A 27,417-nucleotide genomic window follows, 5' to 3' on the forward strand; every position below is an offset into this window, starting at 1 on the left:
CCATCCCTAGCCATACACCTCTAGCCCCAATGCATTTCTCCAGAAAAAACACAACATGGGTTCTCTTTTGCGTTTTGGTACAGTGAAAGTGCCAGTCCTGCTTTCGGGTGAATATTCTAGCACTGGAGACCATGTGCTCATTGCAAGGCTGTCAAGCAACCTGGCAGTTAGCTCCCATCTACAAAATATCCCCAGTTCTCTGTTGTCTACTTCTTAGCAAGCCAAGTTTATTTACAGCTCTCTGGTTTGTTACCATGACTGTGCCTGTACAAAACCTATTTACCACCTCCCCCCCGCCCCCCCCAACTCACTTTTTTATAGGCAGGAGGCTACATGCTACTAAGAGGGACGGGTGGTGTTCCCAAATCAGGAAAGCTCAGGTACACTGATTGCCACATATCTATAGCATCAATTCCTGAGCAAACCGGAGCATTGAAACAAAGCATCACAGTATCCAGGACTACACAACTGTAACTGGACTCCTTCACAACTTTTATAACATGCATTTATTTCATTCTCCTTCTCTCTGTATTCAGACCCCTGCATCATGTGATCATCAGAAAGTAACAAATCCATATGCTGCATATTATGTGTGTGCTGCATATTGTGTGTATACATACACACACACACACACACACACACACAGTGGTTGTCAGAGATTAATTTCAGGACTACTGACTCCTACAACTCAGGCCTCCATATCTGAGTTTAAGAATAAATTCTGTTAGCTACCAGTCATACTTTGGATTTCATACTGTCCACTAGAGGTCGACATAGTCAGAGAGCCTGCTTCCACTGAACTGAGCAATGGAAAAATGCCATATGAACTCAATAGGAGCAGGACAGGGACCTTAACCAGCATATTACGTACTCCCCACAGTCAGGCAAATCTCATCCCCAATGAGGTTCACAGGGCTTCAAATCCAACAGATTGACATTAGTTTCTAATTAATCCACTTCCTGCAGCACAAGACAGACATTGTGGTCAGAGAGGATAGAAGTCAAAGCTAGAACTGGATGAATACAAGAAAAAAATTGTGACTATTGGGTTGAATTCAACCTACCTGTGATGGCTGGCGCTTGTTGGAAGCATCGCATAATGGTTGGGAGTGAGTTCCTTCTTAGTAAGGAGGAGGGCTGATCAGGGATCCCGGGCCCTCCCACTCCACCAGGCTGTAGCCCAGTGCAGGTTAATGAAGGTCTGGCACACAGGAGCACCTTAAGGCTGCCATCCCTGGGCCCCTTCCTACCACCAACTCCATTGTCCAAGTTTTGCAGTCTGTAGCATAAAGGTAATAGATAAAGGTACTAACTTTATGTTCAGTCTGAGCCCAGCAGGTCTTTTCCAAGATAAGCTTTTGCAGCATCCCTATTCAGAAGCTCCCAGGGCAGATCCTTCTTCCTGCGTTGTTAGCTCTTTTTGAGCTACCTGGCTTCCCTTTTAAACTCCACCGCCTTCTGGAACCTGCTCTCTGAGTGTGGCTTGGTGGGGGTCATCTGGGCCCAGAGTTGCTGTTTGACCCCTTCAGTTCTAGTGCATGGTTTATACCAGGGGTCAGCAACCTCTGGCATGCGGCTCGCAAGGATAAGCATCCTGGTGGGCTGGGCCAGTTTGTTTACCTGCCGCGTCGGCAGGTTCGGCCGATCGCGGCTCCCACTGGCCTGGGACGGCAGGAAGCACCGCAGGATGTGCTGGCCGTGGCTTCCCACCACCCCCATTGGCTTGGGATGGTGAATTGTGGCCAGTGGGAGCTGCGATCCGCTGAACCTGCTGACGCAGCAGGTAAACAAACTGGTCTGGACCACCAGGGTGCTTACCCTGGCGAGCCGCATGCCAGAGGTTCCTGACCCCTGGTTTATACACACTGTCACATCACCAATTTGCTTTGCTGGTATTTGCAGCTCCTTTTACTCATGAACATTCAGGTGAGGATGTTTGTATTTGGAAAACCATTCACTGAAAGCAAAAGGGAGACAAATATATTTGTGCATGTATTTATACTGGATTTTGACATCTCCCTGATTACCTTGGTAGAAATGGCCATTCCAGATGAATGATCCATCTATTCCAGTATCCTGTCTCTGACTGTGGCCAATAACAGATGCTTCAGAGGAAGGTGCATTAAAAAAAATCCCACAATGGATAGTGATAGAATAGCCTGCTATACAGGGGAAATTTCTTCTATATACCAAACAGTTAAGGCTTGATTATACCTTGCAACACAAGTTTTATATCCTTTATAATTTTTATCCCATGTGGAGTTTTTATTCATATAACTGTCTAACATTTTCCTTAAACCTATTAAGCGTTCGGCATTGACATAATTATTATTTATTTGTATTACCACTGTGCCTAGTAACCCTAGTCATGGAGAAAGACCCTGTTGTGCTAAGTGCTGTGCAAGCACAGAACAAAAAGACAGTCCCTTTCCCAAAGAGATAACAATCTAAGTATAAGACAAGAGATATCAGATCGATACAGATGGATGGGGCTGTAGAAGGGAAACAATGAGACAATGCATGGCTATCAGCCTAGCCATTGTCAAGTTTCATGTAGTTATCATGGCAAAGGAGAGTTTTGAGGAGAGAAAATGTCAAGATTTTATTAAGATGATGTTTAAAAAAAAGTGTATGGTACAGAGTTTAGGTGTAGAAGTTTCTGGTGATCAGGGAATAGCATACAGATTATCGAAGAGGTGCAAAATTCGGTTTAAGATCAGGTGGTGTAAGGAATACATAATCTGCAATCGCCCCTATTGGGGGTAAAAAGTTAATGGGTCAACATACAGACACTGAGATAGGAGGCTATGTTGTTCATATGATGGCTGTGTTCAGGTGTGGAGTATAACGAGTGGATACGATGCTGAGGATGTAGTACTGCAGGGCACAGATTATCCAACAAATTCTTGAATGCTTGGAGAAAACTTTTTATTGCAGAAGATGGAGAAAGTGACTAGGGGAGAGGCCTTTCTAGATTTGATTCCTGTATATAGGGAGGAACTGGCTGAGAATTTGAAGGTGTAAAGCAGCTTGTGTGAAAGTGATCCTGAAATGATAGGGTTCATGATTCTCAGGAATGGCAGGAGAGAAAACAACAGAATAAAGACAATGGACTTGAAGAAGGAAGACTTTAGCAAAGTCAGAGAATTGGTAGATAATATTTGATAGGAAGTAAGTCTTAGACAAAAAGAGAGTTCAGGAGAGCTGGAAGTTTTTTAAAGAGATTTTATTAAGGGCACAAGAGCAAACTATCCCAATGAATAGGAATGATAGGAAGTATGGCAAGAGACCACCTTGGCTTAATCAGGAGATCTTGAGTGACCCGAAGCTCAAAAACGAGTCCTAAAAAAGCTGGAAAGTAGGTCAAATGATGAAGGATGAATACATTAAAAAAACCCACAACAGAAGCATGTTTGGACAAAATTAGAAAGGCCAAGGCACAAATAAGATTAAACCAGCTAAGGACATAAAGGCTAACAAGAAAACATTTTACAAATACAATAGAAGCAAGAGGAAGATCAAGAACAGAGTAGGTTCAGCAGTCAATGAGGAGGGAAAGAAAATAACAGAAAATATAGCAATGGCTGAAGTGTTAAACACCTCTTTTGTTTCAGCTGTCACCAAAAATATTAGCAGTAATTGGACAACTAACATAGTGAACATCAGTTTAAATGGGGCAGGACCTGAGTCTAAAAGAATTAAGAGTTAAGAATTACTTAGACAAGTTAGATGTCTTCAGCTGACAGTTGACATCCTAGAATACTTAAGGAACTGGCAGAGGAGATCTCTGAGCCATAAGCAATTATCTTTGGGAACTCATGGGGGATCAGAAAGATCCAGAGCACTGGAAAAGGGAAAATATAATACTTAGCTATAAGAAAGGGAATAAGGACAACACAGGAGATTACAGACCAGTCAGCTTATCTTTGGTACCTGGAAAGATTATTTGCTCCATTATCAATTTGTAAGCACCTAGAAGATAAGGTGAAATGTAAGTTTGCATGGATTTGTCAATAACAGATCATGTCAACCCAAACTAATATCCTTCTTTGACAGGGTAACAAACCTCATGGCTAGCGGAGAGGCAGTCAATGTGATATATCTCAGCTGTAGTAAGGCTTTTGATACTGTCTCATGTGACCATTTCATAAACAAACTAAGGAAATATAACCTAGATGAACCTACTATAAGATGGATGCACAAGTGGTTGGAAAACTGTACTCAGAGAGTAGTTATCAATGGTTTCAGTCAAGCGGGAAGGGCATATAGAATGGGATCCCACAGGGATCTGTCCCAAGTCTGGTTCTATTCAATACTTTAATAAATCTTTTGGATAATGGCATAGAGAGTGTCTGCAGATGATACCACGGTGGGAAGGGTTACAAGTACTTTGGAGGACAAGGATTAGAATTCAAAATGATCTTGACAAACTGGAGAAATAGTCTGAAATAAATTGGATGAAATTCAATATGGACAAATACAAAAGTACTACACTTAGGAAAGAATAACCAATTGGACAAATACAAAATGGGAAAGGACTGCCTAGGAAGGAGTACCACAGAAAAGGATCTGGGAGTTATAGTGGATCACAAACTAAATGAGAGTTAACAATGTAATACGTTGCAAAAGAAAGCAAACATCATTCTGGGATGATTATCTGGAGTGTTTTAAACAAGACACAAGAAGTAATTCTTCCACTCTACATAGCACTGATAAGATCTCAACTGGAGTACTATGTCCATTTCTGGGCACCACGTTTCATGAAAGATGTGGACAAACTGGAGAAAGTCCAGAGGAGAACAACAAAAATGATTAAAAGTCTATTGGTGATGGATTTTGCTACTTCACCTCCAGCAAAAAGTGTTTGTGTTGGGTGTGCTCCTACCCTCTCAGGTATACTGTGAACCACATAATTCACAGAGGAATTTTACAAATGGATGCCACATTTAGAAACTTTTCCCATGGAGACACAGGGCATTCACCAATCACCTGGTATTTCTTGCATCCAACCTTAGATCCTGTCCAGTGTGTCCTTCTGCAGTTTTCATAGAGTTACTGTTGTCATAGCTGTCAAAGACTTGGATTATAGAATTAGCTTTGTCAAATCCTTTTAGTACCTGCCTCAAGTACTTAGCAGCCAAGTCACTGAATGTGTGGAATTTATCTCCAGTCATCATTTGTATAACAGCCATGGCATCGCTGAAGCACACTGTGGTTTCTTTGTTGCATGGCCTAGCTCAGTGCTTCTCAAGCTATCTGATGTGGGGGACCGGCAATTTTTTTTTCCAATGTGCCAAGGACCGGTGCCATATTATTATCCTATTCAACGCTCTTATGAGGAAACTCGCCGCGCACCAGCAGCCGCTGGCTCACGGACTGGCACCGGTCCGCGGACCACCACTTTGAGAAGCACTGGTCTAGCTCATGGATTCTTTCAGTCTGAGCTTCTAGCTGATGCCCTAATTCAGTTTTGTCTCCTCTTCTCATTGTTCCATCAGTATGGAAGAGGGACATAGGCATTGTCCTATTGGGTGACTAAGAATAGTTGCCATTGAAACATAATCTCTGCATTTTGCTAAGGGCCAGGCTCTGCAGAAAACAATTTCTGGACTTATAGCTTCTGTTATTGTCTCTCCCTTGCCAGACTTAAATTTGGTCTTCTTGGCCATGTCATCAAATGTTCTGATGCCAAATTTCTTGATTGGACTGAAGAAGCTACATGTCCCATCAGTATCAAATGCCTCTTTAACAAATCTCTCCATTTGTTCTTCACTATTTTCAGTAGTGACTCTTGTACATATGATGCTTCATGCAGACCAATAGATATGTTGATAAGCATCTCATGATGTGATTCAGGATCAGATGGCTTTGTTTTATTGTTGATGACATGGCTGGTAAGAGCTGTAACATGGTCTTCATCTCTCTAGAATGCAGAGGCAAGGACTTGCTTGTGAACTGTCTTCACTACTTGCTAGGCCACATCTTTCTCTCATAGCTTTTGCATAGTCATAATAGTGTTATCTCTAACACCAAATACTGACCCATGCATAAGTGTGACTGAATTAAAAAGCTAGTTCCTAGAAAATTTCAAAGGCTAGGACTGCATGGTTACACAATTCCAAATTAAAACCTCCTACCAGGCAGACTAGGTGCTACATTGCATGTACAAAAACTTACAAATGGAGAAGTTTTACATTAGGAATATCTACCCACTATGCAGTAAAAAACTATGGACACGCAATCTACTGCTACTAGTGCACACCCTTTGGTGTGAGACTGATGAGGTCAGCAAATTTCAGTTAAAATTATAGAAAACTATTATAATCACTTGTGAGATATTTGACAATTAAGAATACGAAATATGAAACAGTTCATGTTAGTATCCTGCAAAATGTTAAAATTGGCCATTTTTGCCATGTCCTAAATAGCTCCATCATTTCTGGGAGAAAAAAAATACTTGCCCATGCAAAACCAATACAAATCTTTTAATACATTGTTGTTTGGTAGCTTTGCCCACATTAAGATGGTGAAATTAACTTAAACAGTAAGAACTGTAGGCATACTCATGTTGTAGTGTTTCTGGAGCTGTGCAAAAATATAACACTCTCTCATTTTGGGTACCATTGTTTCACCTCACTGAGAAGCTTACAGCACCACTCGACAGCTCTACATCATAACTTTTCTAAACCTACATAAAATAAACTTTCAAATGGTATATGATGTGGTTATGTGTACGGTGGATACAGTAATTCCAACAATATGGGGAATTGCTGCATGCCTATAATGTTACATCATCTCATTTGCAGTCACCTACTACTGGTTATTTCGTACGTAGCCTTACAATCACCAGCTGTTCACTTCTGAGCTGTGCATCTGAATGCTCTCATAATAATAATGAAAGTTTAATTTCCAGGGAGATGCTCTTTATATCCTCTCCATCCCTTGTGCAAATGTTAGGGGCTGGACAGTGGATGTAATCTGACCTGTGGTCTCCACAATGCTCAGGTTTCCTGATCACTCTTCTTCTGGAGGTATTGATCATAACACTTGAGGAAGAATCATTCTTCATTTGTTCTTGATGATCTGGACTGTTTTGCAAAGGAGTTTGTACACTAGTCCTATCTCTAGTTCCTGTGTAGCAAAGGTGGAATGTGCATGTCTTGACAGTGCATAACCTACAAATCTTGCACAATAGTAGGCACTGCCCATCCCTTCTGAGAGTCTAATTTTAGTCACCCTTAAATCCCAGTATGTCAGACATGCCCTGATCAAATTGAAATTTATATGCATCTTTTGCTTTGGCTTGTCTGAGATTTTGCCACATAGGGTGGAATTTGGTGTCCCCAGCTGTCTGCCCAGATTCAGCTGTGCTGGGCCTGGGCCATACTTGGTGGCATTTATATTCTATAACTGAGGAAAGCTAAAAATTGATCCTCTTGTTTCAGAGCATGCTTTACAGTTTGCATAGCTCTCTCAGGCTCACCATTAGCTTGGGAATAATGTGAGATGGTTACAATGCAGTCAAAGTTACAGTTGTTCATAAAGGATATGACTGCTTTTTGACAAATTGTGGATCACTGTCCATAACAAATTCATCTGATGTTGTGCAAACTTACTCTCCAGACAGTTTGGCACTCAAGCTAGAAAAGTCAGGTAAATGTGTGACTTAAGTGTCCGGCAAAGTAGTAAGCTACATCCAAGCACCTGTAATTCACAGCTATGTACCCCAACTATTCTCCCGAGTCGGTTTGACTCCTGAGAAATTGTTAACATTGCGTAGATCTGCATTTTTCACAAAACTTAAATAAACGTATGGGGCCAGAACTCCAACTGGTGTAAACTGGAATAATTAGAGGATTTACAGCTGAGGATCAGGCCCTTTAGTCCTAGTTTTGAGAACAGAAAAAAAAGGCTACAAATTAAACACAATAAGAAGAATCCAAAAAAGAAAAGACAAGAAACACTTGGGCCAAGACTTTCAAGGCCCTGGTTTTTTTGAAAAAACAAACAAACTTTGCCAAATAGGTGGTACATTTAAATAATTACATCCAAGGAATATTGTCTGTCTGTCTAGATTAGATTCCATATCTATAATCTGTGTAGATTTTCATACCACACATTACTGTAGCACCCGGGCACTTCAAATACAGAAATAAATCCCTGACAGAAAAAATTCAGTGTGTATAGACAATGGCTGAGGTACTCTGCTCAGGCCAAGGAGCACTCAACAAAACTCAGGAGGGGTTTGCACTCCCCTAAACCTGGGTCCAGTCTGGTTCCCACAATACATAAATCAAAGAAGCTAAAGGTTGCCATAACTTGTGCTATCTGCTAATGAGGCCCCAAGAGGCCATCATGGGAGCCAGTGTTCACCAGGATGCCCCAGCTTTGCCATCCACCTCTGGTCACACCCCATTTCCCCACTGCAGGGAGAGGTGCATTGCAGGATCTGCTATGGTGACTGTGTGCTAAACCAAGTGATAATCCCCACTGTGCTGGGGAAGAGCAGGACTTGTGTAACCTTGGAAATTAATTTTCTTTTCTTGTCACACCTCAATTTTCTTCACAGTCTCTTAAAAATTGAAAGTAATTAAAAGAGTTTTGCATGTTTCCTGTCCCCCAACTCCTTCTTGCCTCACTGCAGAGTCAGATGGTGGTGCATGGAAAAGCTGAGATTTTCAAAGCTGCTTCGGGTATTTGAATGCCCAAGTTTCATTCAAATTAATGTATGAAAATTAATGGGAATTGGGCATCCACATCCTATAGGTGGCTTTCAAATCTCAGCCAAAGTCTTTTGTATACTCAGTAAGGACCCACTTATGCAGCAAGATCTAAGATGGAGCCTTAGGCCCATGAAGAATCCTGCTGGCTTCAAAAGGACTCTGCAGGCATAAGGCTCCATGCTACTGGAGACCACGAAGGAAAAGGACATGTTAGTTTCATAGAGTTTAAGGCCAGAGAGGACCATAGATAGAATTATAGAATCATAGAACTGAAGGGACCTCGAGAGGTCTAGTCCAGTCCCTTGCACTCATGGCAGGACTAAGTATTATCTAGACCATCCCTCACAGGTGTTTGTCTAAACTGCTCTTAAAAATCTCCAGTGATGAAGATTCCACCACTTCCCTGGGCAATTTATTCCAGTGCTAAACCACCCTGACTGTTAGGAAGCTTTTCCTAATGTCCAGTCTCAACAACCCTTATTTCAATTTAAGCCCATTGTTTCTTGCCCTAGGTTAACGAGAACAGTTTTTCTCCCTCCTTCTTGTAACAACCTTTTATGTACTTGAAAACTGTTATCATGTCTTCTCTTCTCCAGACTTAACAATTTTTTCAATCTTCCCTCATAGGCCATGTTTTCTAGATCTTTAATCATTTTTGTTTCTCTTCTCTGGACTTTCTCCAGTTTTTCCACATCTTTCTAAAAATGTGGCACCCAGAACTGAACACAATACTCCAGTTGAGGCCTAATCAGTGTGGAGTAGAGCGAAAGAATTACTTTTCATGTCTTTTTTACAACACCCTGCTAATACATCCCGGAATGATGTTTTATTTTTTTGTAACAGTGTTACACCGTTGACTCATATTTATCTTGTGATCTGCTATGACCCCCCAGATCCCTTTCTGCAGTACTTCCTCAGCAATCATTTCCCATTTTATATGTGTGCAATTGATTGTTTCTTCCTAAGAGGAGTATTTTGCATTTATCGTCAGACACAGGAGGAGTTGACCCAGCCAGGTCACTTTACAGTCTTGCCCCTTCCAGGGTAGTCAACTAACAAGAACAAGGAGACTTAACATAAATAAACTGAGTTCACAGGTAAAAGTGGGGAATGGTTCCCTCTCAAGGTGTGTCAGCATTTGGACATCCCTTTCCTCAGGAAAGGTGCATGAAGGAGAGCATACTGTTGGGTGGGGAGCTGCTGCCTTTGGTCAGCCCTCTCTTCAGGAGCTGAGCACTGAAGGCTTGCTCTCCTTCCTGGTGTGCCATCAACTAGCAGGGACTCTTCCTCTTAAGCGCCTCACTCCAAGACTAACATTTTTCACATGTGCAAAGGAGCAGAGCCACCTGAGCCCACATTAGCTCGTTAACCCCATATTGTCCCATACGGAGTTTGTTTATCCCAGCACACCTCTATAGTGATCCCAGATACTTTAATTAGACTAAAGCATTTTAATCCTCAGGAAATTTAACTGTTAAGTGCCACAGACAGAGAACAGGGGAGACGAAGGTGCCACCAGTGATCAAGGCCTTTGCAATGGTAAGGAATTGATTAGGTGAGATATACACAGATGATCCTTCCAGGAGATCCATACCCAGTGCTGCAGAGGGAAGGAAGAAGAAACCCCAAAGGTCACTGCCAATCTGACCTGGGCGGAAATTCCTTGCCAACCCCAAATCTGGAGATCAATATGACCCTGGGCATGTGTATTAGGTTCAATATATCTTACCTAGTGTTTTCTTTAACAGTGTTGCCAAAGAAGTGACAGGACCAACTTGTTTCACCCTTTCTTCTAAACTTAAACCCCAAACACTGGAAAGCCTGGTTGTAGGTCATCGTCAGGTGTCTCCAAACAACAGTTTCCTCTGCAGGTGGGCAGAATTTCTGGGCACATTGATGGATGACTCACGGGGTAGCTTTTTACCCTATTATTTTGGATGTCAATAGGTCTTCGAATTAATCAGTGTTCTGGAGCAGTATGCGACTGGTTTCAGTAGACTGTTAAGATCTTGCAGTAATAGTCCCCTTAATTAATAATCAGTGGCATCCATACCTATAATGGTTGGGCTTACTGGCAACATAGGAAGTAAGTATTGGGGCTTTAGATAGGAGCTGTTAGACTCTGTAGAATGCCTGCTCTGGTGCTTGCTCCAATCCAGGTGCTTGCCCTTCTCAGAAGTTATTCAAAGGATGTATTGTTTCTGACAGGTCAGATATACATCTGCTAAGCTAGTAAATCAAACCTAGGCTTCTTTTCAGTTCTAGAATAGATTCAGGAAGCTGCCTTTCCTTAATGGCTTTTCTCTGGAGCTTGGCTTTCATCTTGAGCATTTCTAACATGTCCAAAGAAGTCTAGCTGTTTCTGCTTCAGCAAGCACTTCTCTTCGCTGAGCTTCAGACTTGCAGACTTTATTGTTTCTAAGACAATAGACATTCTTTCAACATATTCCTCTTCCTTGTTTTCCAGTGTTCTGGCAGCATTCGCTGGCTTTCCTATGGTGTTCATTGTCATAGTATCTGAGTGCCTCACATACATCAATGAATTTGTTTTCACAACATCCTCTGAGGTAGGGAATTATTACTCTCCCCATTTGACAGATGGATAACTGAGGCACGGAGAAATTAGCTGACTTGATTAAGATCAGTCACAGTGTCTATGGCAGACCTAGGAACAGAACACGTCTCCTGAGTTCCAGTCACAAAACTATTCTTCTTCTCCAACTCATAGCCATGTACTACAGTATCATCTACAGAAGTGATTACAGTGCTTACTCCAGGTGCTTCAATATTTATCTCTTTCATCTGGAAAATCTCCAATGTACTAGTAATGCAAAGTGCAATTTTTCAGAAATAATGCAGTCTTAATAGTATGATAACAGTTATTAACTTGGCACTGTCTGGATATACAGGCCTTTGCCAAAAACCAGCTGCAGCATTTAAAGGAAAAATATAGTGGCTGCTCTGTGAAAGATTGCAGAGAATGTCAGTGCTCTGTCATTTCCTTTGCAAAGAGAGGAACCAGCTGGGGTAAGACCAGCTCCCTCCAACCAGAAACACTGAGGTTCCCTCCTTTCTGTGTCTACATTATGGAAAAAGTTTGTGGTTAGTAAACCTTGACCTCATACCCTAATATAGACAAACCCTAAATGACCTGCCCAAGCTCACATAGGAAGTTGGAGATAAACTTAGGAATTGAATCTAGATCTCCTGAGAGCTATGCTAAGTGCCTTAACCATAAGGCCATATTGGCTCCTTATAGAGAAGCATCTCCAGCTGACAGCAAATTAAACATGAATTTACACTATGACCATAAAAAAGGCCAGTGTCCCTATAGGTTTCACATACAAAAGGCATGGCATAATTGAACAAAAAGGTGATAGATTCTCTTTCCTTTACCATATATGGCTCTTGTGCAACTGCCCATAGACTATTGCATTGAGCATCTCACTATCTCAAAGACAGTAACTAAGTGGAGAAAGTGCAAAGAATAGCGACAAAATGAACTTGGGTCTAGATAACTTGATTTAGGAAGCAAAATGGGTAGAGGGAAATGATTACAGTCTGCAAACATTTGATAGGTGCAACACCAAGGAGGGAAAGGAATTGTTTAGGGTATTACATGATGGTATAATTAGGAGTAATGGGATGAAATTACGAGGAGAAAAATGTAGATAACTATTATGAAAAAGTCTTAATGAAATGAGATGTGGAATAGTCTCCCTAGAGAAGTAGCTGAAACGCCATTGCATGGGACTATTAAAACAAACCAATAATAGGGAACAATCCTGCAGTGGCTGGGAGATGTACTGGGTGAGCTAGGTCTTTTCCATCTCCAGCTTCTATGATGAAAGTGTTTTTAGATCCTTCAGGATGAAAGGCATTGCAGGAATGTAAGTTATTACTATTCATTTTACACAGATGGACCAAAGAAACCATCAACAGGAGACATGTTTAAAATTATACATGAGCCAGGAAAGAAAGGTTAAAGTCATTTTTTTAATCAAAGTAAGTTAAACTAGGCTAATTGGTGCTATTCAGAGACAGTACAAGTGACTGATCTCTTGCAACACTAAACTGCAAATGATAATTCAAACCTCAGAATAAATATCTAGCAGAAGTTGCACCAAATGAAGTCATGGCTGGGGAATTAGTGAATTTTAAACCTGAGAACAAGTAGAATAAGGATGGAATATTTTAGGTGGAGGAATTTCCATGGCTTTCTGTACAAATAAATTAATGGTGATGATCCATAAATGGTAGGGCAACTTTCACATTTCTCTGAGATTTTGATGCCTCTCGTAATATTTCTCGCTGTTCAGAATTTTGCTTCATGCTAGAATTAAAGATGGAGATATATTTAAGAACCCACATCATCCGTGACTTTTTCCAGATATAATGTTAATACAACATTCTGTGTTCTGTATTGTGTTCATACATCCTTTCTACTCATTGTAGCTATCAAGTCTGATCCTGTGAAGTGATGTGTGCCCTCAGGTCCCTACTGAAATTGTGCTGAAAGAGGTGCAATTACACAGAGAATTGTGGGGGAGTGGAGAAACATGAGTCTTATATCCATGCTGAGCATGCCATCAGCATCAGAAGAATAAAAGTTAGGGGTAACATATCCTGCTCAGCCCCCGGCAGCTGTTTCTTTGAGCGTTGAGGGACTTTCAGATGAAGAGAGAACTCTCAGTTCCTTGCAGGAGGTGTTCAGTGTCTTGTAGGATGGTCCTTTGACTATGAGCTCTTCTGTACAGGGACCTTTTTTGTTTACCAAAATTTACATATTGTGAGGTAGGATGGTAAAGATTGTTGCCACAGTCTTCCAGAGGAAAAAGCTAAAAGAGAAGGCCCAAATCTCCATTGACTTGCACTTTGTATAGTCATTGACATAAGTGCAAAGGTGGTGAACATAAGAATGCACCAAAGTTCTCCACTCATACAGTGTTAGCATTTTATACCCATTTTTCACTCTCTTTGCATTGTTGTAAATGACGACACAAGATTCAGGGCAATGGAGAATCAGGCAAGGAAATTTTCCAACATCCGCACAGCAAGTAAATTAAAGAGGATTAAAAAGCAGCTGTTCCTGGCTCCCATCCTTACATTCCATTCATTGGACCATGCCACTGTCATAAACAGATAGCTAAGGGTTAATGTCTCTTTCACCTGGAAAGGAGTAACCTGAAACACCTGACCAGAGGACCAATCAGGAAACAAGACTTTTTCAAATCTGGGTGGAGGGAAGTTTTGGGGTGTGAGTTCTTTGTTCTTTGTCTTGTGTCGGTGTCCTCTCGGCTCTGAGAGTGATTTTTCTATCTCCTGGCTTTCTGATCTTCTGTTTCCAAGTTGTAAGTACAAAGATAGGTTTATATTGTTTTATTTTGTATTTACATGTGTGTAGTTGCTGGAAGGTTTTAAATTGTATTCTTTTTGGATAATGCTGTTTATTCATTTTTCTTTTAAGCAATTGACCCTGTATATTGCCACCTTGATACAGAGACTATATATTATGTCCTTTTTCACTCTTTTTATATAAAGCTTTCTTTTTAAGACCTGTTGGAGTTTTTCTTTAGTGGGGACTCCAGGGAACTGAGTCTGCAGCTCACCAGGGAATTGGTGGGAGGAAGAAGTCAGGGGGAAAATCTCTTTGTGTTAGATTTACTAAGCCTGACTTTGCATACCCTCTGGGTGAGGGCGGGAGAGAGATTAGCTCTCTCGGTACTTGTGTTTCCAGGACTGGAAGCAGGGAATCTCCTAGGGTCGTCCAGGGAGGGGAGCCTGGGAGGAAGTAACCAGGAAACAAGAGGAGGGGGTTATTTCCCTTTGTTGTAGGACTCAAGGCATCTGAGTCTGGGGGGCCCCCAGGGAAGGTTTTGGGGAGACCACAGTGAACTAGGCACTGTATAATTCCTGGCTGGTGGCAGCTTTACCAGGTCCAAGCTGGTAACTAAGCTTGGAGGTTTTCATGCTAACACCCATATTTTGGACGCTAAGGTCCAGATCTGGGAGAAAATGTTATGACAGCCACCCCTGCGTTGTAGCTAACTTACTGTAATAATAATAGTATCGCTGGTAAGACACAGACGGTAGTGAACATGCAGAGCAATGTTCTGTGACTAATGACCATTGCAATAATATTTCACATCTTTCTAGGTCTGTAGTGGCCCCTCCCAGCCTCCTCAGCCTATTGTCATTCCGAAGCCTGTTCAATCAGTCATTCATGTACCTTTGCAACCGAGCTGCCCAGGCCGAGGCAAGATGGCAAAACTCCTGAATCCAGAAGAAATGACATCCAGGGATTACTATTTTGATTCCTATGCTCACTTTGGAATCCACGAGGTAAGGCTTTCTTTTCTTGGTAAAAGTATGGAAGGGCAACATGTTTTCAGTGATTTCATGGTTGATTTCCCCCCCTCCTACTGGATGCACCAATTTGCCAAAGACCTGATTCTGCAATCTTTACTCATGGCAATGGTTCCTCTGATTAAGTGCTGATGATGAACTCCACCCCTGGGCAGAGGGACACTTCAAGGCCTATGTATCATTTAAATTCTCAAAAGAAGCTGCCAAGGGTGCATGGAACTTGTGCCGGCTCTCTGCACAGTGGGGAATTTCACCTTTAAGTAACTGGTACTTATCATGACTATAAGGTTTGCAGAATGGTCTACCCCCATGGAAAGGACATACCAATTTAGTAACACAGATGCTGCATACAGTACACAGTGAGCCATATTCTCCCTTCAGACATGCATGCCAAGCTCCTATTGATTTCAATGGGAGATACAAGCATTTATCTAAGGGAAAATTTGGTAAGGACTCCAGAGAAATCTGTCATTTAGAAGATACATCGTGGAATCTTTAATGCCCATGCAGTAATTACAGTGAGGTCATCAAAGTCTGTGGCATCCTTTCAGCTATGGCTAACTAGGATTTGTTTCCTTTATTTTGATTTGTGTTTTGTTGGGATTTTTCATTGTGGGGGAGTTTTTTTCCGCCACTTGTGTATTTTGTTTGGCTATTGGATCTTGTTGCTGTTTGGAATTTTCCTGTTCTTAGTTACATCTTTTTCTGTGCCATGTTCAGAGGGTTTTACGCATTTTATAGGAGATGCTGCAGCTTTTAATAGTGATTTGAATGAGGTCAGGATGGAAGCTTGACAAATAGATTTTGGAAGGGCACTCAACACACAGGGGGCATTATGGAAGAAGACGCAGAGACAGCTGTGGGAGAGGGAGACCAAAAAGGTATTGAAGAAGGCATAACATGATGTGAGAACAATGGAATTGTACAGTTGTACCTAAGGGTTATATTAGAACAGCAGAAATGTTAATACTAGTGGTGATCCATGAGACAGAAAGAGCCCAGCTTGTCTCTCAGATCCCAGGGTGAGTTTCAGTAGTAGTTAGAAAAATATTTTTATGTTTGTAAATAAATTGAACAAGTTTGGTATAGGGTCACTGAGACAGCAGCCCCTCCCTGCCTAACAACCTCTCTACCTTTGAAATCCACAAAGCAACAAATATGCATAATTCACACAAAAGAGATTCTCCACAGGAAGGGAGGGAGAAGGTTGCTATCACTTCAGTGCAACTGCCTCCCTCTTCTGACAGTTATTGAGTAGTTTAATAGCATCCTTTGCATGCAAAAATATGGAGGAAATGTTCTGGGCCTTGGCTTGCAAGCAGCTTGGAGCAAAGGATGTGTCATCCTCTCTGTCTATAAAGAGTTACAGGAACATATTTCAAATCTGGGTGCCTAAAGCTAAGCTGCTAAATCCATACTTAGGCTGAGATTTTCAAAGCCACCAAATGGATTTAGACATTGTATTCCTATTCCAATTAATGACAGTTGGGCTTGCAAATCCCCTAGGCAGCTGTGAAAATCTCATCCCTAAGGTCAAATTTTGCATTCATAAAATGTATTTTGTTTTTTGAAAATCAGGCCCTAAAAGCAAATGCTCAGGAAACATTAAATGGTGCCATAATGTGTCAGATCAGTAGTGAGAAACAAGCAACATGGGGATTGGACCAGGCTTAATACTGCCACAGCAGCTCCTACTTCATGCTAAGTGGAATCAGACTCCCCTCTCTACCCTTTCAGTACGTTATATCAAGCCACACTCCATGAGAAAATGTCCCCTTACATGTCAACAGTTATGAATATAACCAGTCCCCTTAAAAGTAACCCACCCAGACAGACAGACAAGCAATCAATGTATAGTAATCTTGTGCAACAGTGCTTCCATCTGCTAGGCATTGGGACTTTCATATATCTTGGCATTCAATATGCATTCATCCTACTGCCTAAAATTATTCAGAGGACAGCAGGAGTAATCAAAGTTATTGCCTTTTAGACATAATAGATAACATTTTCACAAGCACCTGAGTAGCTCCTTAGTGCCTAAGCCACTTTTGAAAATGGAATTTAGATGCCTAAATCATTTGTGTTTTTGAAAATATTTCCCCATTTTGTTTGATTTTCCTCACACTAGTGCAAATGAGGATTAACTCCACTGATGTGAATAGAGTTACACCTATGTACAATTGGTGTGAGAAAGGAATTGACCCCTATCAGTGGCAACTTCAGAAGAAGGAATTGAATGCCTAAAGGGACTGATCAAGAGTTAACCTCTAGATACTGCACACATACCCACTAGAAACTGGACTAAGATCCTTCTGGTAGTGAGGCAGTGAGCTCCAGGGAATAGGAGAGTAAAATGTGAGTCAGGAGACTTGGGCCTGGTCTAAACTGGAGCCTGGTCTACACTGCCCCCCATCCCCCTGATCGGTCTATAATACGCAACTTCAGCTATGAGAATAGCGTAGCTGAAGTTGACATATCTTAGATCAACTTACCTCCCGTCCTCACGGTGCGGGATCAACAGCCACAGCTCCCCTGTTGACTCCACTTCTGCCTCTTGCCCTGGTGGAGCTCCGGAGTTGACAGCAGAGCGCTCGGGGATTGATTTATCGTGTCTAGACGATACGTGATAAATTGATCCCCGATAGATCGATCGTTACCCGCCGATCTGGCTGGAAGTGTGGACATACCCTTGGGTGCTATTCCTAGGTCTGAAACTATTAGCTGTGAAACTTTGGGCAAGTCTGTTGAGCTGACATGTTCACAAGTGTCTACTCAACTTGAGTTCCTCCGTTTTTGGGTGCCCAAGTAAAGACACCTAGGAATCTCAAGATGAGCTCTCATAATTATTGGACAATAGAATATTTAGTCCTCAATCTCTCTGCGCTCCAGTCCTCACCCCCAACTTGTAAAAGAGGAATAATAATAACTACCCCACCTATTGGGGAAACACACTATGATGTGAAAAAAAATTATCTTATTTCGCCAGTTCATATCCAGGTGAGTAGTAACAGTCATTACGTTCTACAGTGTGGTGACCTATGTGAAACCTATTGGAATTAGTGTAAGTCCAGTTCCTTGTGGAGGTGTCTGTATTATAAAGACTGCCAGAACCACTGCAATGTTCATTCTTTGTGGTGGTCTCAAAAAAAAGCCCACAGGAGAGGAGAGTGAGGAAGTTTGCACCATTTTTGCCTACTCCCACAGCAGTACTGTGAATTGACTATAATTTCTGGTCACCATTTTTAATGATAAAATAATATTTGAGGGAAATAAGAGTAGACAAATGAGACAATGCTGGTTCTTACTATTTCAGGTTCTTCGGGGTTTGCATTTTAAAGTTGTCTTGATCTGTAATGAATCCTGGTTGTGTCCCAAACAACCTGAAAAACTTTTCAGCTGGTGAATATGTTGAATTTTAATGATGCAATGAATCCTACCCCATGAGTAAACATGTGATGCCTTCTTTCAACACAGGAAATGTTAAAGGATGAAGTGCGCACATTAACATATAGAAACTCCATGTATCACAATAAACATGTTTTTAAGGATAAGATTGTATTGGATGTTGGAAGTGGCACAGGAATCCTCTCAATGTTTGCTGCCAAGGCAGGAGCCAAGAAGGTGTACGGGGTAAGAAGAATTTTTCCTAATGACTTTATTTTGGAGAAGGAGAGAGGGGAAGAAGTAGGTTTTCTTTTATTTTTTCATGTGTTTCCATGTCTTGTTTTGAGCTACAGCCTTACACTGTGCGCCAGATCCTCAGTTGGCATAAATGGGTGGTGCTCCATTGATTCAGTGGAGCTATGCCGATTTGCACCAGCTAAGGATCTGTCTGATGACATCCTTTCAAAAGAGCGAAGGGATCCCTCTTTTAGCTGTTTCGTGTTTCCTTGTGATTGTTATGTGTGTGGCCTGCACTGATCCTAGTGTAAAAAAAAAAAAAAAAAAAAAGCAGTCTCTTTTTTGTGCAAACATTAAAGGCGTTTGCTCCTCTTGGAAAAGTGGATAGGGAGTGTGCTGCTTTTCTGCTTTTTCTTATGTTCTTGGGATCTTCAAAGCACCAGAAACAAATTCCTCCAGTCTAGTCTCCCTGTGCATAACAACTAAAGGACCTGAAACAGAAAGCATCTGTAGCCTTTCCATATCCCTTATTCCACTTCTCAGAAAAGGCAGGGAATGATTACTTTAAATGTACTGTACGTAGGGAACACTAAAGTGCAGTTCTACTCTGAGAAGTGATTATGTAGAAGTTGTATCTTCTTACTCAACAGGTTTGCTCCTTTTCTGTATTCAGAGTTATTTCTGGTGACTTCGAAGTGATTGATAAAAGTTCTTATTGTTTTTCACTCCTGTTTGCCCTGCAGAGTCAAAACAGCTCAGAGAGTGAGCTGGATTTTATTCCTTCTTTTATTCCTCCATTGACAAAATTGTTTTCTAAGTTCCAATTAGTTACAGCTGTGAAATGAAGACAAAAGGGTTGCCCAGACAGATTTAATTCAGGGCCTAAGTGAAGGATCTGTACTATTACTGATGAATAAAGCTCTATGTTTGTCACAGAGGTCACAGATTCCATGACTTTCTGTGACCTCCGTGACTTCTGCAGCAGCCTGTCTGCCTGGCTCGGGAACCGCCTGAGCAGCTCGGGCAGCCCTTGTGCCAGTCATACTGGCTGCTGCTGGGACATGCTCGGGCCCCCCTAACCCCAAGCAGCAGGAGTTTGGGTGGGTGGGGGGCTCAGGGCTGAGGATTGGGGTGTAGGGTGGTGCTTACCTGGAGTGGGGTCTCCCTGGAAGGGCAAAAGGAACTCCCCTCCCTCAGCTCCTAGCTCCATGTGCTGCCTCCGCCTGCAGCTCCCGTTGGCTGCAGTTTTCAGCCAGTGGGAGCTGCGGAACCAGGGTTTGGGGCGGAGTGGAGGCAGCATGTGGAGGTAGGAGCTGGAGGTCGCCGCTTCCTGGGAGCTGGGTAGGGAACCCGCCCGGGTCCTGCCAACCTCCTCCCACCAGCACCCGCAGTGCCCCCCCACTACATCTGCGATGGCCCCACCACCACGCTCCCCAACACCCATGGTGCCCCCAGCCAGGCCACACCTCCCTCAAGTACCCTCTGCGCCCCCCAGCCCACATCCTCTCAGCCCCCATGGCACCCCCTGGGATGCCCCCCTGAGCCGCCCCACCCCAAGTTTTAGTCAGGGATACAGTAAAAGTCATGGACAGGTCCCGGGCAGTGAATTTTTGTTTACTGCCCATGGCCTGTCCATGACCTTTACTAAAAATACCTGTGACTAAAATGTAGCCTTGCTGATGAAGTATGAAATGCAAAGAACTCAGCTTGACTCTTAGGCCCAAGTTTTCAAAAGTGGCCTTAGATTTTGGATGCCACAATTTTTGGGTGCCCAATCTGGGGCACCAGATGTGTCAGGTTGGGCAGTGCAAAATGGATACCGCCAAATTCGAAGCCTCTATTGAAAATGTTAGCTTTAGAGCCTAGACTGAATATGCAGGACTGGCAGTTGGCAAGCACATATTTTTGCCTGTAAACTGAGCACATTTGACCTGAAGCCTCAGTGACAATAAAGATGGAGCACCAGGCAATGCTGTTTTTATGGCCACTTTTCAGAACAGAATTGAACTCTGTGCTACCTATGTGGTGGTGAAGAGCCTCAAACAGAGCCGGGTTCAGGCCACAGCGCGCCAAGCACATGCTTGGGGTGGCACACCATGGGGGGCGCTCTGCTGGTTGCCAGGAGGGTGGCAGGCGGCTCCGGTGGACCTCCCGCAGGCATTTCTGCGGAGGGTCTGCTGGTCCCGCGGCTTCGGTAGACCTCCTGCAGACACGCCTGCGGCAGCTCCACCAAAGCGCGGGACCATCGGACCCTCTGCAGAAATGCCTGCAGGAGGTCCACCGGAGCCGTGGGACCAGCGAGCGGCAGAGCGCCCCCCGCGGTATGCCACCGTGCGTGGGGCGCCGAATTTGCTAGAGCCGGCCCTGGCCTCAAACACCCTGGGCCTTAGTGCAACATTTTCAAAGAGTTATCACACAGGGCTTTTTTCTCTAGATATAAAATAGGAAATAACTGTGGTGCCTCAGATAGCCCATGTGGGAATTATTGGTAAATGCTGACTTCTTACTGTCAGCCATGTACACGCCTAACTTACGAGCCAGAGAGTCACTAACAACACTCTCTTATTTCTAACTGTTCTCTCATCCTCTTCTCCTCTCATCCAAGTCCCAGTTCACTTACCTAGTTCTCCTCTTGTCTCTCAGTTCAAGGTCTTGAATGTATTCTTTTCTCACTGCCTTCTTCGTCAGTGACCTTCTTGTAGTATCCATGAATTTCAAACAAGCGAAGGAGGGTCAGTGTGACCAGGGAAATGAGTACAGAGGTGGAGAAGGAGCTTGCTTGGTGTAAGAACATAGGGAAGGGAGCAGGAGTGTGGCCTGTTCCTAGCCGGAGTGGGCTAGTGATGAGCTGCTGCAGTTCTTGCTTAGCCCTTGAAACCTGAGACCAGCTCCAGTTTTGCAGGTGTGCAAAACGTGAATCATCTTCTGCAGCAAAACTATCCGCATTCTATGGTGTTTTTAGCCAAACCGGGAGCAAAGGCAATTATGAATTGATCCATTAGGACATGAAGACATATGGCTGACATTAGTTTAATTGGGTATTAATTAAATTAGAGATAAACACATGATATGGAAAACATTATAGGGCAACAGCAAGTTAACATAATGAATGCTTCTAACTCTTCAGCATGAGGGTATATGCTACCTCTCTTCTTGGACAAATGACACAGGTATCAGTTTCCTGGGTGCAATGGTGCAGTTAGAATCGTTGGTTTTCTTGCCAAGGTCTTTGAAAGCAAGTGTGTAAAGTTCAGGAACCATAGATATCACACAGGCTCCATTGTAACATCAAGCGAAGCACATAGTCTCCTGTGTTCTAGGCTAGCAAGAGTGGGACGTTTTAAAAAGGAAGTGGTATGGACACAGTGAGGGGCTAAAACCTGGCTATGCAAATTGATGATCAGTGTATCAGGGGAATCCATAGTAACAAGAGGAGAGGTTTAGGGGATCAAATTCACATTTGAGAAGGAAATCAAAGGCAGAGCGGGGAAGAGACAGATGGAGTTAGAATTAAGATTGGTTGTAGAAACTTAAATGGGACCATATTCCATCAGAAGCTGAAATTATGTCTAATCAAAATACTTAGAAAATTGGGTTGATTTGGCTGGAATTTAGTTTTAGAAGAAATCTGGGGGAAAAAGTCCCAACAATGTCAAAGTGCTCCATTTTGATATTTCTGGAATGAAACATTTCAGTTTTTTGTTTTGAATTACTCTTTGTTTAGACATTTTTATTTTGCATTATATATTATAATATGATACCATTTCTTAAAAGTTGAAATTGAAACAAAATATTTGGATTGACCCAAAACAATTTTTTCCCCAGAACTTTACAGTGTGAAGAATTTTGAATCTTTTGATTTTTATTCCTAGCTGAAATGACCCTAAATTTAAAAAATCTCAAAGTTCTTCATGAAAAGGAACTCTGCACAGCTCCGGTTAAAAAGGCTGGGAGCAACCTCTAAATGTGTAGATATCTCTGTACCCAATTTAAGAGGTATCATGAATAAACACAAGGAATTAGAAGTCAAATTAAAACATAAGACATAGAGAAATGTAAGTAAGGGTGGTGAAATTGGACCCTTTCTTTGCTAAGATTACTGTGGCAGGGCTGGACTGTGCAAACCACCCATAGCAAAGGAAGGCATGCCTTAATGAAGCTAGGAAAGACATTCCACTTCAAGGAAGCAGAATTCTTCCCTAGGCTCTCTGAGGTGTGCCTGTTACAGCCCTTCATTGTTCCCTTCTACATGCCTGTCCTGCTGCAGGACCAAGGGCAAAAGATGGGGGTAAGGCCATGACTCTACCAGCTCTTCCTTTTGGGGTGGTTTCTGCACACAAGGGTGCTCGCAGGGAGCAGTCGTAGTGTTCTCGAGTGCACACAGTGCAATTATGATTGGCCTTTACATGGGCTACACAAAAAGGGGAGGCTCCATGCAATCCCTCCATCCTACCCCATGGAATTTCAAAGGGCCAACCATAAGTCAGCCTTTAGTGATTAAAAGAAATTCATTGGACATAGTATCTCTAGTGGGGCATTTTAGAGACTTCCATATGACATTCCTAAAGTTAGAGCAATGAGGATTACACACAGCATTACAGATGCTTTGATGTCAAATTTGGAGGATATATTGCATGTGGTTTCCCAAGGGGTTTGTTCAAGGTATAGCACTACTCAATGTTTGGATTTACAACTTGGAGGATAAAGAAAAGATTGCACTAATCACACCAGCAGGTGACACAAAGTTTGGACAGAATCCCAGACAGTTTGATAGGTATAGCGGTTGCACTTTAAAACTTTCCACTTGTGCCTCAGTATTTACTCCAAATATTGAGGTAACATTGCCAAGTTAGCTACAGGAACTGGAACATGTTTAGGTGCTACCACTATATAATATAACAATAATCGTAAGTGTGCTGGTGACATGGATTGAAAAATCCATCAAGGCAATTCAATAAAGGCAAATGTAAAGTGGTTCCTGGAGGAAGAAATAGTTAAATGCACACATTTTAAATGGAGGGACATTGGCTAGGCAGCAGTCCTACAGTTAAAGCAACTCTAGTGGGATATAAATTGAATTCTTGTCAGCAATCTGGTGCTACTACAAAAAAAGCATATGTTTATTTTGGGTTTTAATAATAAGAATGGCATAAATCCAGCAAGGTTATTATTGTGCACTTCCCAGCAATGCTTAGGGATCGATCAGTTTACTGCATAGTTTTGTGTGCACATTTTAAAAAAGAGACACAAATTAGTAGACTTCAGAGGGAAAAACATACAGTTTTCTACAGATATTAAAGCACTTTTACAAACATGGATAACTGTCATGATCCCCATTTTCCAGGCAAAGGAACTGAGGCATAGAGAGGTTAAATGACATACGTACGGTCAGGCAGAGTTAATGGCCAAGCTGGAGACAGAAGCCATGACTCTTAACCCCTCATTTCATGCCTATTAAAAGACTTAAAGTAAGACTTATGAGAAAAACTGGAGAGAACTGAGCATGTGCAGTCTGGTGAAAATATGATGGAGATGAAAGTTATCTATCTATAAACATGAGAAAAGAGAATTTAAAAGAAGACAAGGATCAGTAATTCCTATTAGTCCAGTGACGAAGAAACAAGGACACCTTCAACTTTAAATCTAGTCAGTTTAAAAACAAAAGAAGTTAAAAGTCATTTTAAGTACAATACCGACCCTTGAGTCCCCCTGTAAATTTTTGTGCTTTTATGACTGCAAGTTCCTATTTCAAGAAAATGTTTCTTTCTCCTTTTTATGGGTGAAACACCCACATAAATGAAGGAGAAACTGACTAAATGACTCATGATACAGAGGAAGCTGTTAAACCAACCATAATCAAAAAGTGCTCTCAAATAGACACACTAACAGATTGGTCTCTTTCAGTTACAGTTGTTTTAGGTGCTAATTCTAACAGTAGGTATACTTTTTCTGCCACAAATGTGAATTTTAAGTTGGCAGTATCCCTTGAAGTTGCAGCATGTGAAAATTATGTAAAATATCTAGAAAATTATTATAACTCTCAGAATAGCTCAGTCAGAAGATTAAGCTGCCTAGAGAGATGGTAATGGATAATTAAATACTGCCATAATAATGCTGGAGGATGGATTAGGTGACCTCGTTCAAGGTTTTTTTCAACCCAAAGGAATCTATTATTCCAAATATAGCATTTTGGTTAATTAGTTTACTCTCTCATTTTTATACTGTAGTATTTCTTAGCTAATTATCTGCAAGTAATAAGGGCCATTAAAATTTATTTAAATAATCAATTCAGTTAGATAACCAACAGTTTCAGAGAAATATGCTGGGGCTGGAAGTGTCAGCAGAGTTTTGAACTCTGCTGGAGAAAAGCATCAGCCTTTCTTTTGCAGAACTTAACAGCTCTACAGGAGTGAGTTGAAGAATGTATAAACTCTGCAGGAAAAACTTTCTCATAGCACTTAAAAACTTTGTAAGCTAAAGTATTTATGACATCAAAAAAAGTTATGATCTATTACAACTTGGCCCAGTCACCCTCTTGATGGTCATTAGTCTGTTGTAAGTGGATCCAGCAGCTTTGTCGCATGTGCTTCAAAGCCCCCGAGCCTGGGTAGTCTAGTGGCTATTTTTAACTCTGGTCTGTAGGGCACATTCTCATGCACAGATCTCTTGTCTTAGTCCTTCCTTGGGACATGGGACTCCGCAGTCCAGCCTCTCTGATCCCTGAAACCAGTGCCACAGATCTCCCATGCCCCCAGTTGCTTACACGTGTTCCCCCAGAGTTCCACCTAGCTGTGGGCAATCTGGCTTCTAGTTTCACTCCTTAGGGGACACTGGGACAGGAAAACAAGGAACACCCCCTGCAGAGAGACCATTGTTCTATGGGATTGGCTGGCAGTTGAGAGACAATGAAATTTCATGGTCCTAGATCAACGGTTCTCAAACGGGGAGCGGGAGTGTGTCAAGGGAGATGCGAGCTATGTGCTTTCTCTTTGTTTGGTTTGGGTTTTTGAAGAGCTCTGGCTGTCAGCCCCAGGTGGCTGAGGCTTCTGCAGAAGGGCCATGCACACCCGGGAGGAGGGGATAAATGGGACAGACAGAGCCATGCCTCCCAGACTCTCCTCTCCACCCCCACACACTCAGTCCCTCACCAGGAGACAGCAGGGCTCCAGCTGTCATCCCCAGGATAGCAGCAGCACAGAAAGTAAGTGTGGCAATAGGGCACTAGGTCTGTTGTGAAAAGTGATATTGACAAATATAACTTTTTACATTGCGTCTCTTACTTCTGTGCTGCTGCTGGTGCAGCACTTCCTTCAGAACTGGGTGGTGGTCTATGTACTTGAGGGAGAGGCTGTAAACTACTACAGACACAAAGAAAGGGGGCCCAATCAAAAAAGTTTGAGAACCAGTGCCCTAGATAGCTCTGTCATGGCTTCTCAGTTATAATCATTCAACTAGGGAACAAGCATCTTTCCTGGGCAGGGTGGCTGTCTAGAATTCATCATAGGAATCTTGCCTTGGGCAAGGTTAGGCATGAATTCAGCCCCTACTACAAAATGGATGTCCTAATCAAAAAATGATGGTTACAGTACAAAGCAGAGTTCGGAATTTGTCCCAGACACATCCCACCTTATGACAGTCTGCATTTCAAGCTCAGGGCACAGAGCTGACGGAGGGTGTAGGTGGGTCATGATATTTTCATAAATACGGGACATTTATTGGTAGAGTATCAATATGTGAACATTCGTTGACAGAATTTGAGAATTGTGGTACATTTTCCAGGTTAGTATAGAGAGTAGCTACTAAATAAGGCACTCCACTTACCCACATCTGCCAGACTTTTTTTTTTTTTTAATACCTGCTCTACTTGGCCTCCTAGATCTGATTCAGCATCATTCCAATATGGAAGGAAGACAGTGTGATTTGTAAAAACCAATTCCCACTTCCAGCTTCTTTGTGCTGATCAGGTAGCACAAGGAGACAGCTGGGCATTCCTTTCGCATAGGCAAATGCTGGGGTGGTTTAAAGCCAGCCTCCACTCTTACAGCATAGGGGCATATTGGTGAGCTGCAGGGGATGTGACCAAAGTGTACTGTGCTCCACTGATCTAGATAAGGGAACCACCTCGGTGGTTGTGGTAACTTGTGCCAAGGGCCTAACTGGATCCTGGCTGCCAGGATTGGGAAATGGGGTTGAGAGATGATGGAAAGCCACTGTGGAGAACAGAAAAAAGATGGAAAGCCACTTATGCCCCACATCTCCTCAGGTGTGTCTAGAATAGATCAGGTGCTATTGAACATGTAGTCTGTACATTTTTCAAGCCAGGAAGGAATAACTGAAGGACTACTTTAGACCTCCTTCACATTACAGAAGTAACTCTGCTGAAGTCAATGACTCTGAGTCTCCAGTTTGATGCTGAAATACACAGATGTTAATGAGAGGATAATCAGGCCCAATGGAGTCACATGGATGTAAAACCCCTGTGAGAGCAGAATCTGACTGAGGCCATGTCTACATCTAAAATTTTGCAGCGCTGGTTGTTACAGCTGTATTAGTACAGCTGTATAGGGCCAGCGCTGCAGAGTGGCCACACTTACAGCAACCAGCGCTGCAAGTGGTGTTAGATGTGGCCACACTGCAGCGCTGTTGGGCGGCTTCAAGGGGGGTTCGGGGAACGCGAGAGCAAACCAGGAAAGGAGACCAGCTTCGC

General features: G+C 42.5%; 1 protein-coding gene across 3 annotated transcripts in view; it reads left to right on the forward strand.

Moving 5' to 3' along the window:
- PRMT8 (protein arginine methyltransferase 8) overlaps positions 1-27,417 on the forward strand; it is a 110,752-nt gene that overhangs the window by 40,120 nt on the left and 43,215 nt on the right. For 2 of the 3 annotated variants that reach the window (XM_030538503.1, XM_030538513.1), the window contains exons 2-3: positions 14,880-15,065; positions 18,564-18,719. In XM_030538503.1, the coding sequence (XP_030394363.1) occupies positions 14,880-15,065; positions 18,564-18,719 (342 nt within the window). The remainder of the gene's footprint in view (positions 1-14,879; positions 15,066-18,563; positions 18,720-27,417) is intronic. The other variant, XM_030538521.1, reaches the window with a different exon arrangement.

This window comes from Gopherus evgoodei, chromosome 1 (genome assembly GCF_007399415.2).
Source record: "Gopherus evgoodei ecotype Sinaloan lineage chromosome 1, rGopEvg1_v1.p, whole genome shotgun sequence".
Lineage (NCBI taxonomy): Eukaryota > Metazoa > Chordata > Testudines > Testudinidae > Gopherus > Gopherus evgoodei.